Source organism: Bos taurus, chromosome 16, assembly GCF_002263795.3.
Source record: "Bos taurus isolate L1 Dominette 01449 registration number 42190680 breed Hereford chromosome 16, ARS-UCD2.0, whole genome shotgun sequence".
In the NCBI taxonomy this organism is placed as follows: domain Eukaryota; kingdom Metazoa; phylum Chordata; class Mammalia; order Artiodactyla; family Bovidae; genus Bos; species Bos taurus.
Window position 1 is genome coordinate 59,486,433 of NC_037343.1, and position 17,033 is coordinate 59,503,465.

The 17,033-nt window shown below is 40.3% G+C and overlaps 1 protein-coding gene across 3 annotated transcripts in view; it reads left to right on the forward strand.

Moving 5' to 3' along the window:
- The first annotated feature begins 349 nt into the window (after positions 1-349).
- Positions 350-17,033, forward strand: part of RASAL2 (RAS protein activator like 2) — a 397,752-nt gene continuing 381,068 nt past the window's right edge. For all 3 annotated transcript variants that reach the window (XM_005217241.5, XM_002694157.7, XM_003587091.6), the window contains exon 1: positions 350-1,246. In XM_005217241.5, the coding sequence (XP_005217298.1) occupies positions 1,045-1,246 (202 nt within the window). In that variant the 5' untranslated portion in view covers positions 350-1,044. The remainder of the gene's footprint in view (positions 1,247-17,033) is intronic.

Genomic DNA, 17,033 nt, shown 5'->3' on the forward strand with positions numbered 1-17,033 from the left:
TTGGTCCAAATAAATATAGACATAAACGCATACATACAAGGAAAGGAGTAGGAAGAGGGGGGAGAGGGGAAAGGGAAGTTCTTTTCCTTTCTTATTTAAATTTCCCGCATCCCTTTTCCTCCCCGCCTCTTCACGCCGGCTCCACTTCAAGCAGCAGCTGGGGAGACCGGGAGACCGGGAAACGCACTGTAGGGCGGTCGGGGAGAGAGAATTTGGGAAGTAGGCGGTACCGGCTGGGTGAATAACTCGGTGTCTGATTTTTCCTGCCTTCGGCAGCAGTTCCTCCTCCGCTTCGTTATTCCTCTGCACACGCGGCTGGGCCCTCGGCCCTCGATTGCTCCGGCCTATCACCCTGGGATGCCGCCTGCCGCCGCCACCGCCGCGGCTGCCGGGCTTGTGGGATCCGCGGCGGAGTCGGAGCCGGAGCCCCAGCCGCGGCGGGAGCCGTGGCCTGAGAGTTAGGGGGCGGACCGGGTTCATTCCTGGGGAGGGTGCTGAAGACTGGCGGGCGAGAACCCGGGGCCACCGCCCTCCCCACAGGCTTGAGGGAGTGGACATTTGGAGCCCCTGAGCGGCGGCGGCGGCGGCGGCGGGAGCCGGTCAAAGGGGGCGGCCCCTGGCGGCGACGCCCCCAGCCCAGCCCTGCCCGGCCCCGCTCCATCCCCAGCCCCGGTCCGATCGGCCCGCGGGAGACGCCGGCGGGGGCACAGAAAGGCGGCTCCGAGGGGGCCGGCGGGCGAGCCGCCTCTCCCGGGTCTTTCTACGTCCCTCCCGGGAGGGACCCACACCTGAGCCCGGACCCACCCCCCGCCCGGGGCCACGCTGGATCCGCCTCCCGGCCTGGGTCCCGCCCGCCGGCTGCAGGTGGGCTGCAGAGCCCGAGCCGCGGGCAGTGGGCGGCGGGGAAGGAGGTGAGCCGCGTCCGCGCCGGCTGCCGCTCGGGTCCGTGCCCCCGCTACTGCGCTCTCCGCCTCCCCTTTCCGCAGGCAGGGCGCGGAGCTGCGCGCCCGCCCCGCCGCCGCCGCCTTGTCCCTCCGGGGCACCATGGAGCTCTCCCTGTCGTCCGGAGGAGCCGCGGAGGCGCTGTCCTGGCCAGAGATGTTCCCGGGATTGGAGTCCGACTCGCCGCTCCCCCCGGAGGAGCTGGACGCGGTTGTCCCGGTCAGTGGGGCCATGGCCGGTGGCATGTTGGATCGGATTCTTCTGGAGTCCGTGTGCCAGCAACAGAGCTGGGTCCGCGTGTACGGTAAGGACCTAAGGCCGTCTTAGAGGCTGATGTTTCTTTGCTCAGGCAGAAATGCATTCCCCAAGTCTCAGTCCCATCCGTTCTCAGTCCCCATCCATCCTGGGTCCGTTTCCCACATCCCTTTTTGTTCTGGGGGTGCGTTTCTGACAAGTTTCTGCAGACTTGTACTTGAGAGAGATGTGACTCAGTATGGTCTTTGGACCTTTTCAGGTACCTGCAGTAAGTTTAAGGTGGAGTTGGGATATAAAGCCTTAATTTTCAGGTAGTTACTTCAAGGGAGGGGGTCAGCCGACCTTCAAGAAAAGACACCAGGAAATCAATCAGTCTTGAGCAAGGGAAGACTGCAAACCAAGATATTATGAAAAAGCTTAGTGGAGGTTAAGATAATAAAGTAAAAATCAAAAGTATTTATTTGGGAAGGGGAATAGTCTTACTTTTCTATAACCTCTTTCTGAACCTCACTCTCCAAAGGCAAGCACTTAGTCCAAGGGGTGTGGATTGTTTCAGATTGCACTATTGTTTCTGGTGCTCTTTGTAAAGTGACTGGATTGCTACTCAGCAAGTTAAAAAGTGATGAACACACTAAAACTTTCCCTTTCTGCATTCCTAGTAACCACCTCTTTAATTAAAACTGAATGATGAGATTCTATAAGGGCAAGCCTTGTGGCAGCGTTTAAGCCATGCTGATTTTGAAAACCTGTAGCCCAAAGATTTATAGCCTGGCATTCAGGACTGAGCTGTGGCTTTCCAAATCACTGAAACGTCAAGGTGTTTATCACTTAGCTCACAGGGATATAAAAGACATTAGTCATGTTGCTGAGTATAAGATGGCAAACTTGAAGCACCTGAAATCAACACAAGTTTAAGGTGTTATCCTGCAGTCACGTGCATCTAAGCTTATAGTGATCAATTACTTTATGTGTTTTTGGCTTTTTTTTTCCATCCTGAGCAGGTTATGTGTTTACTACTCAGGAGTGACGGTGACTTTGAAGTTGTCTTCCTGGATAGTTTAGTTGATTTCAAGACTTTGTCTATCACTATCAGAGAGATCATAGAACTAGGAGTCCAGAGATACGAATTTTTGTCCCAGTTCTGCTGCTAAGTGTCTATGTGATTTGGAGCAGATCAGATCACTTTTTTGACCTCTGATTCCTCATCTGTAAAATGAGTGGATTGGATTAAATAATCTCTTAATGGTCCTTGCAGTTCTAAAACTCCAGCAGTTTTTGTAGCCTTTTTTTAAAGGATTTATGTATGCAGCACTTTGTATTTTGCTGGCTGTTTGTAAATGTTTCTTGATGTTATTTTAGTTAACTGAAAGAATTAAAGCAAAGAAGTGGGAGATGATGCAAGGTCATCCAGTTCAGTCTCAGCAAATGAAAAACTTTAGTGCCTGATTTTTCGTTCACCTGCTAGTCCTACTTAGCCGATGGTTTATAACAAAGGTTGGTGAAAATCTGCAGTTGAACTTGAATTAAAGTATATTGGAACTTATAGCTTTTTCCTATTCTGTCCTATCTTTTCTTATGTACTTCTTTTGCATATTGTTTTTTTGTATGAAGTTAGCCTTGTTACTGCAAAAATATGTATATATGACAATTCAGTAGTTCTGTCTGGGTTTTCTAGACCTAGTGTTAGCTACATACTTTGAATGTAACCCATAAAATGAATGTGCTTGTTTTTGTAGTCCATTCCTAGGCCTAGGTTTGTGTGTGTGTGTATGTATATATGTGTGTGTATGTCTATATTGTTTCTTAAATATATGTGGTGTGCTTATTTGCTCAGTTGTGTCCGACTCTTTGCAATCACATGAATACTAAGTGTGTTGCCCTGCCCTCCTTCAGGGGATCTTCCTAACTCAGGAATCGAACCCAGGTCTCCCGCATTGCAGGCGGATTCTTTACCATCTGAGCCACCAGGGAAGCCCTCTTAAACATATACATGTATATTCTTTCTCACAAACACATATATAATGTGCATTTCAGAGTTAATTTGCAGACTTTCTACTGCATTGTAGCTTTTTTGTCTTCCCTATCAATTAACCAGAAATAGTTTTTATTTGCTATTTAGTACTGCTACTTTCCTTCCTCTAAGGCGGCTCTTAGAGGATACTACTTTATTGTCTTTAGTTTGATGTAAATATTCTAAAACTATCTTAATGACTCTTGACTTTTCTATATCCTTGGGTAGTTTTTAAGTTGCCTATTGTACAGCTCTTAGAAAAGCTTTGATGCAAAAATAATAGAATGTAGAAAATCAATTCCGAAAAGTTTGTTTTGATTTTCTTATTTGTTTGTTTTGTGTGTTCAAAATGCTGATTGTTTTGGAACATCAAGGTTATTTTACACAACTGGAAGAGACTTTGATGAATGTATTCAAATGCTTTTTAAAGAAATCCAGAAACTAGTGTAGAGTATGCAGCTGGGGATTGTGAACCTGGGTTTTCATTCTGGCTTTGCCACAAATTGTTGTCTAACTTTGGGCAAGTAATTTTAAGTCCGTGTGCTTAGGTTTCTACATAAAATGTGGAGTCTGGAGTAATTGGTATCTATGGTATATTTTAGCTTTAAAGTTCTCTGATTCTATGGCCTGCCCTATTATTTTACCTACAACTTGGTCTCCCGCTTCCAGCCTGACTTGAGGCCAGGCATCAAGCAAGCCTTTAATGCACTTAAATCATGACTGTCGGGTTTCTGGGGAGCACTTTTATCAAAAGGTCAATGAACCGAGTTTTGAAAGAAGGAATGTTGAGGGCAAATGTATATTTGTTTGGAATGTTTTCACAAGATAGGAAGGTGGAGATGGGGGTCTCAGATCCAGCTCATTCAGTTTTGAGACCTGACCTAAAATAGCCATGTGGGCTTTAAAGATAGGGTTTAAAGTAAAGAGCTGTATTAAGTGCTGTTGGCTTCTGGTTATGGCTCACATCCTCTGCAGTATACTTATGTTTGAAATCAGTATGCAAACAGAAACAGAACTACCCCCTTCCCCTCAGATATCTTAACAGAAACTTTTATTTATTTATTTACACAAACTTTTAAAAACAATATTTTATTAGTTTGCCTCACAAAATTTGAAGACTGGACACCGTTTTGAGTTTGCTACTGATAGGTCTGGCTCTTTGGTAGATAATACTTACATCCAGAGTTTTGTGTGTTGTCATGAGTGGAAACTTTTTTGGAATATGTTCAGAGCTTTATAATACATGGATCTATATTTAGAACACAAACAAATGCACATCTTTGAGACAGGACTAAGAGAAAATCATGCTATTCTTCATTTTCTTTTAGCTGTAAAATGTTTCATTTGTCTTCTACTACTGCTATTGTAAGTTGTGCCCATGCCCGTCAAGACTATAAAATTTTTGACACCAGAGAGTCTGTCTGTCTTGTTGATCTTTGTATTCCTGTCTTGCCACTCCCTTCATTGTCACAGTGTCTAGCAGATTGATGCCTCCCCCGTGGTAAGTCAGTGTCTGTTGAATGTTGATCCATCTGTCCTTTGACCATCCAGATCTCAACCTGACTGACTGTATGGGTGGTAGAGTAGCTTAAACAAAGGCATGCCACAAACAGCTAAATATGGATGCAGAATCCAAGAGCATCAAATGCAGAACATTTTTCAGATATTTATAGCCTCAAAGCGAAGTCAATTGGCTGAAAAAGCTCAGCAGCCCAGCAAAAGGAAACGGGAGCGGCGAAGCCAGCCTCACTGTCTGTGCTTTCTGGTAAACAATGAGGATGTTAAAATTAACTACTTTACCATGAGTGGATGATGAGTGAAGGACACTATTTGGGGGAAATTTAAGATACCGGTCTCTAGCTGTGGCGGCATTGGAGCTCTGCACCCATCAGTACAACAGGTCTGCAAGTGTATGCACAGCAGTGCTCTTTAATAACTAGAAGGGAAATACAATTATCATGATGAAGTGATCACCAAGAAACCATATTGTTTTAATAGTATGGGAAGGACTTATCTAAAATATTCAGTTAATAAATAACAGCATTATTGTATACCATTAAGCTAATATATGGCTCATTGTTTATTAATGACAGGTAGAGTCCTCTTGGAAAGTTTCTAACGACTGGTACAGTTTCAGCAAGCAGAAAAAAAGGGAATTAATCATGCTGTATCAAATATCATACAGTGCTAGAAATATGGCAATGAAAATTTGGTAAGAGTGTCTCAAGAACTGGATATGAGTTGGTAGGGACAGAAGTCCTACCTGGTTGTAGTAAATAATATTGTTTATGCTCCACCAATTAAAGGATGGTGTTTTAATTTAGAAAGTATATATTATTGCATTTTTAGAGAATGTTTCTATATTTACTTAAAATGTTGCAATCAGTAACAAGTCCAAGAAGTTGTTTTATTTTAGTGCAGTATGAATTAGTTGTGACTGACTCAACTGGCCTTACACAGCATGATCTTAGCATACTTCACTTTGAATATTCTTAGCAAATCACTCATTCTTACACATCTTAAATATGCACCCCATGACTCCTACTGTGTATTAACATGTAGATAAATGAAGTTGCTCAACCAAGACTAAAAGTTTTACGTGCTTTAGCTAATTGATTGCCAGAAGAAAATCAGTAAATATGTACTCAGTATATCCCCAAACATATTCATGTTACTTTAAGTGTTTTAATTTCCTCAAATGCTATTAATTGAGCTTTTACAAATCAGTATTAATGTTTTAGGAATCTGTAGGAATCATGGCACATCACGGATGGCACACTGACTTTGTTGACACCTAAATTTCCTGTGATCTCCAATAGATTGTATGCACAGTAGTAGTAGACAGTTCTCCACTGAAGTTAAAACTTTCAAGAAGGCCTAGATATATAATGTTTATTTTAAATTATGTTGATTTCAAACAGACCCCCCTTTTGCCTTTGAGAGAAAATTTGTGTAGTCATTTAACTTCTGTGTTCTACGAATGTCACAGATGGTGGATCATTTCCTTTACAATATCTTAGTATTTTTCTACCGTCTGTCATGTTGGTTTATTGCTATTTCATTTTCTTTCTTTCTTTTTTTTAAACTTTTTATTTTGTGTCGTGATATAGCCAATTAACAATGTTGTGACAGTTTCAGGTGAACAGCGAAGGGACTCCGCCTTACATGTACATGTATCCATTCTCCCCCCAAACTCCCCTCCCATCCAGGCTGCCACATGACATTGAGCGGGGTTCCATGTGCTATACAGTTGGTCCTTGATGGTTATCCGTTTTTGCTATTTCATTTTCAAAGAACAAAAATATTTTTACAGAATAGAAACTGTACATCCACAATCTCTTTTCCAAAACCATTTGAGCTAGTGTTTCAGAATTCAAAACTTTTGATTTTAGAAAATAAGGTATATATACAGTGACATAAACCCCCTGGGGTATGTGGAGAAACTTAACAAGAATCAGTCAGGTTAGTAGTTCTTAGCCATTAAATAAATGAGTATTCACACCAAGTATGGTATAAGACTATACATAATATGATGTCATTATAGGTCAGTTTACTGCTAGAGAAGTTATAAAAGAAGTGTTCACAGCTTTTTGGATTTAGGAATTGCTGGTATGGAATTGAGGATCTGTATACATTCTCTGGAGTAAATAAAATGAAATTCTAGAATGCCCTGTTTATCTGAGAATAATTTAAACAAATGTTTAATTTTTAAATTAAACAAATATTTAATATTTAACAAATAAATAAAGATTGCCTTTGTCTTTTTTAGATAATATTTTCAGATATATTAATATATTACATATTAAAATGATATATTAATATAATATTGTTCAGGTAATATGATTCAGTACATGCCCCTTAAAAGATGATGTACAGTTGTGTCCTGTTATGTTGAATGGAATAATTTTTTTCTGATTTGCTAAGGAAAAGAAAAGGGATTCACATGGCAAAGTAGGCTTTACTGAGATTACTGAGGAAGTGGTGGCAAGGCAGTGGTTTCTAACACTTTGTTTCATTAGAAAGAAGCATGAGGTAAATTAAAGCAGAGGGTTTATGTAATTGTTCTTAGCAGTTGCCCTCTTCAGTAGCACAAAGTGGTTTGATCACCTTTTAAGTAGGTGAACCACAAAAAAGCATTCAACTAATGGCTGAGTTAATCCAGAAAAAATTCAGCTGTCTGCTCCCTTGTCCTGCCCTGTTGGAATCACTTTTAAGTAACTAGAGAGGTGTTCCATCTTGTTAACCAGGAGGAGGAGTTTAAAGTGTGCTGAGAGCCCTACTGAAACCGCTTCACCCGGCCTTGGCAGTGGGATACCTGCTCTCTGATGTGTGTTTCTTCCCAAAGGCTATCAAGTGCTTCTCAAGACCTGTTGGTAGAGAACCCTTTACAAGTTTAATGTGGTTGGCTTTCTAGTGGGAAGGAAGCCATCAAGAAGTACACGATATGTAAATAGTAGGGGAAAAAAGGACGTCCTGAGGCCCAGCTCAATGGGGTTAGTGGGAATATAGTGAAAAAAAAAGAGAGAGAAGAAAAGAAAAATGGAGCCCTTGAGAGCATAAAAAAACCACTTGCTGTGCTGTTCCATAGTAGTGCTCATCTTACCGCTACCAGCAGGGTTCAGGTGTTAGGAGTCTGAGTTTTACCTTCCTTCACCCGGTGTTTAGTTACATTAATTAGTTGTCTGCGGTTGTTTTGCACTTAAGGATCCAGTTTAGAGACTGATTGCATTCTCATTTCCCCATAAGTTATCTTCAGCATGGCTCAAGTTGTGTTCACCTTGTGTCCTTTGCAGGTATTGTTGTTTAGTCTAGTCGTTAAGTTGTGTCCGACTCTTTTGTGGCCCCATGGACTGTAGTCCATGGAATTCTCCAGGCCAGAATACTGGGATGGGTAGCCTTTCCCTTCTCCAGGGGATCTTTCCAACCCAGGGATCGAACCCAGGTCTCCTGCATTGCAGGTGGCTTCTTTACCAGCTGAACCACAAGGGAAGCCCAAGAATACTGGAGTGGGTAGCCTATCCCTCTCCAGTGGATCTTCCCAACCTAGGGATCAAACCGGGATCTCCTGCATTGCAGATGGATTCTTTACCAACTGAGCTATCAGGGAAACCCAGATAGCTGGGTCTAAGAGATTGTTAATACTTGCAGATAGTCCTTGGGAGAGTGAAAATTTAGAAAGGAAAAATTTTACCATAAGGCACAAAAACAAAATTCAGAATAGTGTGAAAAGTTAAAAAGTTGGTGGTCCTAAATATTTTTCTAAATAATCTTTTTAAGTTTCCTCAGTAAGAGAACTGGCTCAGGAAATTTAGCTTATTCCCCAAATTGGAGACAAATTCCACAGTTTGTCAGGATTAGAACTCTTAACCTCAGATTCCTCAGCCTCCTGTTTTAGCTTCTAGATCTTACTGCTTTCCCTTAGGGAGGTGGCCTTTCAAAGCTGAAGGTCAGTGAGAAATACCAGATTGTTAGTTTCACAGTCTTTAAGGGAAGTGCTGGAAGTACCATTCCCTAGGTAACAGAAAACAAAAATGGTCAAAACATCCACCAAGTAGGAGGTTAAGAATAATCTCTTAGTGGTGGATTTAGAGGTGGACTAGAGGCCAGATTAGGTCTCTTCCTAAATTCTTTATTCTGTGATTGGAGGGATGTTTTAAGGAAATTTGAATATTTCATTTATGATCCTTAGAACCCTGGGTAATACCTGTAACTATATCTTCCCTTTTAATTTCTAATCTCTCTGATTCATATCATTAAAAAATTAATACTATTTTCCTGATTATGATTGTAATCCATGCTTAATGTAAGTAATTGGAATTATAGGAAAAGGTGAAGACAATTAAAATCAGCTGTAATTCTACCTCTTAGAGATAATTCTTATTTTAATATTTTATTGTATTTTATTTCAGTCTTTTCTATATGGATATACTCATTTGTGCATATTTGGTATCATATTGCATCTATTGTATATCACACTTTTTTCTAATAGTGTATTTCCTTTTGGCTTTCACAATGTTTGAAAATTTTCCAATATATTTCTATTTTGATGCTGGGAGGGATTGGGGGCAGGAGGAGAAGGGGACAACAGAGGATGAGATGTCTGGATGGCATCACTGACTCAATGGACGTGAGTCTGAGTGAACTCTGGGAGTTGGTGATGGACAGGGAGGCCTGGCGTGCTGCGATTCATGGGGTCGCAAAGAATTGGACACGACTGAGCAACTGAACTGAACTGAACTGAATATGTTTCCTTCTTTCAAAATTCAAAAGGTATAAAAGGATATACCATGAGGCCTCTCACCCCTCCTCCTCGCCCCTCACTTGGCATCTGGCAAGCAATCATTGTCCCCCCAGCCCCACACACAATCAATAAATGTTTGAAATTTTTGTGTATCCTTCCATACCTGTCTCATGTGTGTAGATGTAGATATGCTCCGTTGTGTCCGACTCTTTGTGACCCTGTGGGCTGTAGCCCACCAGGCTCCTCTGTCCATGGGATTTTCCAGGCAAGAATACTGGAGTGGGTGGCCATATCCTCCTCCAGGGGATCTTCCTGACCCAGGGATCAAACCCATGTTTCTTTCTTCTCCTGCTTTGGCAAGCATATTCTTTACCACTGGTGGTATCTTGGAAGCCCCTAGAAGTAGCTAGATAGATAAAAAATTCTGCCAAGTGTAGGATCCAAGAAATCTAGGTTAAAAAAAAAAAAAATTCAGGGTCCAGAATTCCCTGTCTGTCCACTGGTTAGGACTCTGCTTTCACTCCCAAGGGTGTGGGTTCAGTCCCTGATTGGGAAGTCCCACAAGCTGCACGGTCAAACAAGTTTTGTGTTTGTGTGTGTGTGTGTGTGAGGTTAACGAAATGGCTGGAATAGGCCCCCAAAGGAAGTTGGTCTGGTGTTCTGGGGGGAGATCTGAAGCTGGTTGTTGTTAATTGTTTTGTATCTGAATTGATAGTATAGTTTTTTCTCTGTGTATGCTTTTTTCCTCCTTTTTTTTTAAAAAACAGAAATGATAACCCATTATAGGAATTCATCTACACTTTGTGTTATTCCTCCCTTGTAGTTCCCCTTCACACATACTTATCACTGTATCTTGGATATATTTTCCTGTCCATTCATAAAGTGGTTCCATATTGTTTTTATGACTGCTTGATGCATTGAAGAATCATCATTTAACCCTGAGTTTTGCTGGTACAGGTGATAGTATATAAATAATCTTGAAAATAAACCATTTTGCTTATGTATATCTATAACAAAAATTCATGGAATTGACAAGGTCAGAGACATGTGTTTTCTAAAATTTTGAAAGATAGTCTCAAATTGCTTTTTTTTGGTGTTGTACCTATTTATATTTCTCACCAAAGTATGGGGCTTCCCAGGTGGCTCAGACCGTAAAGAATCTGCTTGAAATGCAGGAGACCCAGGTTCAGTTCGTGGGTTGGAAAGATCCCCTGGAGAAGAAAATGGCAACCCACTCCAGTATTTTTGTCTGGAGAATTCCATGGACAGTGGAGCCTGGCCGGCTACAGTCCATGGGATTGCAAAGAGTCAGACGCTACTAAGCTACTAATATATCAATGTATGAGAGTGCCTATGTTCCATAGTGAATTATCAAGTATTTTTTAATGTGACAATCTAAAAAAATAGTCATAGTTCTAATTTTTCAAATCTTACCTTAAGTGTGATTGAGTATCATACAGAGTCATTTAAATATAGCCTTTTTTGTGACTGTACATATCTTTTGCCCTTTTTTTTTGGGTTGTTGGATCCTTTAGTGATTTGCAGGAACTCTTAATATGTTAAGAACCCTTTGTCTGTTGTGAGTTGACAGTATTTTAATTTGTGTTTTGTTTTTCTTTTCCTCTATGAGGAAATTATTCTTATACAGTTGAATATATCAGTCTTTTATGGCTTTTTGGTTTTCTGTTAGAATGGCCTTTCCTATTCTGAAGTTCCAACTCTCCCATGGTTTGTCTAGTTCTTTTTTTTTTTTTTTTAATACATTTAAATCTTTGATCCATTTGGAATTCATCCTGGTATAAGGTATGAGATATGGATATAATTTCATTTTCAGAAAGATGGTTTTTCAGTTATCCTAGCAACATTTATTGAATAATTCATGTTTTCCTCCACTGATTTAAGATGTCTCCTTTATCCTTTACTAGATTGTCATATACAATTTAGTTTATTTCAAGATTTTCTACTGTGTTCTATTGGTCTCTGTATATTCATATGCCAGTGTCACACTGCTTTATTACTGAAGCTTATTTGAAAATATAATTTGTCAATGACTAATTTAACATAACTTATCTAACCATTATCCTATTTTAAATATTAACATTTTTCAAAATTTTTTTGTTTACAGTCTACTGATTCTCTTTGTTTACAAATCTTTGAACTTCTGACTATTTCCTTAGGCCGAATTCCTAGAAGAGTATGTTTTTAAAGGCCTGAAACTTAGTGCCAAATTTGTGTGACCTTCCTGGAAAGCAGTTCCTCCCACAAATGTATGAAAATATGGCTCATAATTTTAAGTCCTACTTCTGTATTGCTACATTCAACATATTGAAGTATATTTGCATAGATTTCCTGTAGTGAAATTCCCAGGTGACTCAGAGGTAAAGAATCTGCCTGCCAATGTAGGAGACACAGGTTCGATCCCTGGGTTGGGAAGATCCCCTGGAGAAGGACGTGGCAAGCACTCCAGTGTTTTTGCCTGGAGAATCCCATGGACAGAGGAGCCTGGTGGGCTACACTGCATAGGGTTGCAAAGAGTTGGACACAACTGAGCATACAGGTGCATGTAGTGTCTTACATGTTATTTAGCACCTATTAAATATGCTCAGAGTTCTAATGACTTACCTTCAAAACTGAGTTTTTTCTCAATGGTACTCCTTTTGATTAATGGCATATTTCCCAGTGAATGAGGGAAGCATGAATATGGAGTCAAAGCATACAGATTTTTTTTCTGCCTTAAAAATCCTATGTGCTCTGTTCATCTCTCCCTACCCACTACCTCCGAGCTCATGGCAACCACTGATGTTTTTACTGCCTCCATCGTTTCTCCTTTTCTAAAATGCTATTTAGTTGAAATCAAACCCAAATTGTCTTTTATCCATTAGCTATTTGTTTAGCATGTAATAGGAGCAAACTTAGAAAGGAACAAAGTAGTTTAACTTTTAATAGTAACATAGAGAGGTTTAAGAATGAAATGTAGAATCCTGTATCCAGTTAATATTGTGGAAGTTTGTAGGAGATTTTGTTTGATTTAAATTTGGGCAGGATATAACATATAAGTGTTTTCTTCTCTTGATTTTTCTGTAGGTTTGACTGTTAAATTTTCTGTTTGTTTATAAATTTCAGGCATATCTCTGAGTGAGAAAGCCCAAGGCCTTTCTAGTGCACATTTCTGTTTTGTAGTGGACCGGTTTTGCCCAGTGGATAGTGGTTAGCCTGATTCAAAGAACAGACCTTGAAAAAGATGCCCAGCACTAACCAAAAACATGGTTCAAATCTAAAAAATGAGTGAACTTTTAGTATTTTCTGGCTTCATAAAGACTTCAGAGTAGTATTCATCCTCATAGAAATGCTTTATTTGCTAATGTCTGAATCTTATTTGATAACGTGATAAAGAACAGTATCATATGTGGTGATTCCTATTGAAACAGAAAGATACTGTAGAGCAGTGGCCCCCAATCTTTTTGCACCAGGGGCCAGTTTTGTGAAAGACAGTTTTTCCATGGACCTGAAATAGAGGCGGCAAGGGATGGTTTCAGGATGTTTCAAGGGCATTACATATATTGTGCACTTTATTTCTATTATTATTGCATCAGCTCTACCTCAGATCATCAGGCCTTAGATCCTGGAAGTTGGGGACCCCTGCTCTAGAGGATTTGATATAGCCATAAGTCTTGCTGTTTTGCTCAGGTTAGAAAGTCCGAAGTCATTCTTTTTCAAGCTCACCTTTAATCAGTTTGAGGATATTTTTAGGTATTTGCATTTTAGGTATTTTTAGTGTACAACTTGATTGTCATGCCTGTGTGGTAAGTCACATCAGTTGCCTCCAGCTCTTTTGAGAACCCATTCATTGTTGCCCATCAGGCTCCTCTGTCCATGGTTTTCTCCAGGCAAGAATACTGGAGTGGGTTGCCATGCCGTCCTCCAGGGGATCTTCCTGACCCAGGGATCCAACATGTGTCTCTTAAGTCCTATGCATTGGCAGGCGGGTTCTTTACCACTAGTGCCACCTGGGAAGCCCCCCTTGATTGTCATACCTTGAGAAATAGTTGCATTACTTTTTCATGCCAGTAATCTTTCCTTACCTGAAGCTTAACTGGCAATAGTAATGTTTTGCTTATACAACCAGCAATGTTATTCCATTTACCTGTGAGCATATTATATAAAATGATATGTTTTTGCAATGTTGGATTTTTCCCTACAGTCTCAAAATACCCTGCATTTTTTTTTCAATAAATTTATGAAACATCATTCTTTTCTCCATTTTATTGGGAAGTAATCGTGTAAGGTTAGTGATGTAAAGATTCTTGGTGAAGTTATATTAGAATGTGAGTAAGACTGGAATGTGAGTTACAATCTAGTACATTTTGCGGGTATTACCCTATTTCTATTATCCAAGTTCCTAAGTCGCTGCTTCCAGTTTAATATATTTGTGTTAAACTATGTCATGAGCTGTTTAAAGTAGCATTTTTAGACTTTCCTAAGTACAGGAGACAGAGATCAAGACCATCCCCATGGAAAAGAAATGCAAAAAAGCAAAATGACTTTCTGGGGAGGGCTTACAAATAGCTGTGAAAAGAAGAGAAGTGAAAAGCAAAGGAGAAAAGGAAAGATATAAACATCTGAATGCAGAGTTCCAAAGAATAGCAAGAAGAGATAAGAAAGCCTTCTTCAGCGATCAATGCAAAGAAATAGAGGGAAACAACAGAATGGGAAAGACTAGGGATCTCTTCAAGAAAATCAGAGATACCAAAGGAACATTTCATACAAAGATGGGCTCGATAAAGGACAGAAATGGTATGGACCTAACAGAAGCAGAAGATATTAAGAAGAGATGGCAAGAATACACAGAAGAACTGTACAAAAAAGATCTTCACGACCCAGATAATCACGATGGTGTAATCACTGACCTAGAGCCAGACATCCTGGAATGTGAAGTCAAGTGGGCCTTAGAAAGCATCACTACAAACAAAGCTAGTGGAGGTGATAGAATTCCAGTTGAGCTATTCCAAATCCTGAAAGATGATGCTGTGAAAGTGCTGCACTCAATATGCCAGCAAATTTGGAAAACTCAGCAGTGGCCAGAGGACTGGAAAAGGTCAGTTTTCATTCCAATCCCAAAGAAAGGAAATGCCAAAGAATGCTCAACCTACCGCACAATTGCAGTCATCTCACACGCTAGTAAACTAATGCTCAAAATTCTCCAAGCCAGGCTTCAGCAATATGTGAACTGTGAACTTCCTGATGTTCAAGCTGGTTTTAGAAAAGGCAGAGGAACCAGAGATCAAATTGCCAACATCCACTGGATCATGGAAAAAGCAAGAGAGTCCAGAAAAACATCTATTTCTGCTTTGTTGACTATGCCAAAGCCTTTGACTGTGTGGATCACAATAAACTCTGGAAAATTCTGAAAGAGATGGAAATACCAGACCACCTGATCTGCCTCTTGAGAAATTTGTATGCAGGTCAGGAAGCAACAGTTAGAACTGGACATGGAACAACAGACTGGTTCCAAATAGGAAAAGGAGTACGTCAAGGCTGTATATTGTTACCCTGTTGATTTAACTTATATGCAGAGTACATCATGAGAAACGCTGGGCTGGAAGAAACACAAGCTGGAATCAAGATTGCCAGGAGAAATATCAATAACCTCAGATATGCAGATGACACCACCCTTATGGCAAAAAGTGAAGAGGAACTCAAAAGCCTCTTGATGAAGGTGAAAGTGAAGAGTGAAAAAGTTGGCTTAAAGCTCAACATTCAGAAAACGAAGATCATGGCATCCGGTCCCATCACTTCATGGGAAATAGATGGGGAAACAGTGGAAACAGTGTTAGATTTTGTTTTGGGGGGCTCCAAAATCACTGCAGATGGTGACTGCAGCCATGAAATTAAAAGACGCTTACTCCTTGGAAGGAAAATTATGACCAACCTAGATAGCATATTGAAAAACAGAGACATTACTTTGCCAACAAAGGTTCGTCTAGTCAAGGCTGTGGTTTTTCCTGTGGTCATGTATGGATGTGAGAGTTGGACTGTGAAGAAGGCTGAGTGCCGAAGAATTGATGCTTTTGAACTGTGGTGTTGGAGAAGACTCTTGAGCGTCCCTTGGACTGCAAGGAGATCCAACCAGTCCATTCTGAAGGAGATCAGCCCTGGGATTTCTTTGGAAGGAATGATGCTAAAGCTGAAACTCCAGTACTTTGGCCACCTCATGGGAAGAGTTGACTCATTGGAAAAGACTCTGATGCTGGGAGGGATTGGGGGCAGGAGGAGAAGGGGACGACAGAGGATGAGATGGCTGGATGGCATCACTGACTCGATGGACGTGAGTCTGAGTGAACTCCGGGAGTTGGTGCTGGACAGGGAGGCCTGGCATGCTGTGATTCATGGGGTCGCAAGGAGTTGGACATGACTGAGCGACTGATCTGATCTGAAGTACTCTTAGAATTTAGCAATATGTCTTATCCTACCTTCTGTGCCTCTTTTGGAACCACATAGGTAAAAACGGGTTTGAGTTCATGGGTGAATGGAAGGAATAAAAGTGAGGATGCTGGAGAGAGTAACCAATATGTTCTTTTGCAATCATTTTTTTTTTTTATTGTGGTACAATATACATACCACATTTTATTTTAATTATTTAAACATGCAATTCAGTGATATTAGGTACATTCAAATGTTATGTAACCCTCTTCATTGTCTATACGTACTTTTGAGAAACTACAACTTTTCCACAGCATTTGTGCATTTTTACATTCCTACTAGCAATGTATAAGGTTGCAGTTTTTTTACCTCCTTGCACCCACTCTTGTTATTTTCTATTCTCTTTTATTAAAGCCATCCTAGTCAGTGTGAAGTGATACCTCATCATGGTTTTGATTTTCATTTTCCTTATGATGAGTGATGTTGAACATCTTTTCATATGCTTTTTGGCTGTTTGTATATCTTCTTTTGAAAAATGTCTATTTACATCTTTCTTTTATATTAATTCTTAGACATATTCTTGGTTTTCATATTATCAGTAATAAGTGTTAATTATCCAATACAGTAACCTTAACTCTAATAACAGTGCTAGTCATAATCATGATTATAATGACAACAATAATGTAAAACTTCTTGAATACTTACATGAGCCAGGTACAGTTCTAGGTTCTTTATGTCTGTTTAATCTTTGTAGCTATCCTATGAAGTAAATGCTGTTATTATCCGGATTTTATAGGTGAGGAATCAGAGACACAGAGATGTAAAGGAACTTGGCCAAGGTTATGGAGCAAGTGGGTGGCTAGTATGAGATTGGAACTCAGGCAGTTAACTCTTGAGTCTGTTCTCTTCACTACTATATAATTTGGTTTCTCATAGATAAAAAGTTTAAACTGTTATTGTAAAAAGCACTCACTGTGATGTTTGTTAATTTGAACCTTGAACCTGTAGTTTACCTATGTGCTTTATACAGCACTGTAACTGTAAAATAATGGCATTTGATGTGCTGGGTATGCTTTGGATGTCATAATTGAACATCTTTGTAGAGTTGTCCAAGTTTTATTAACTGTAGACAACATGAGAAAGCTGTTTATGGTGAGTGGTGTG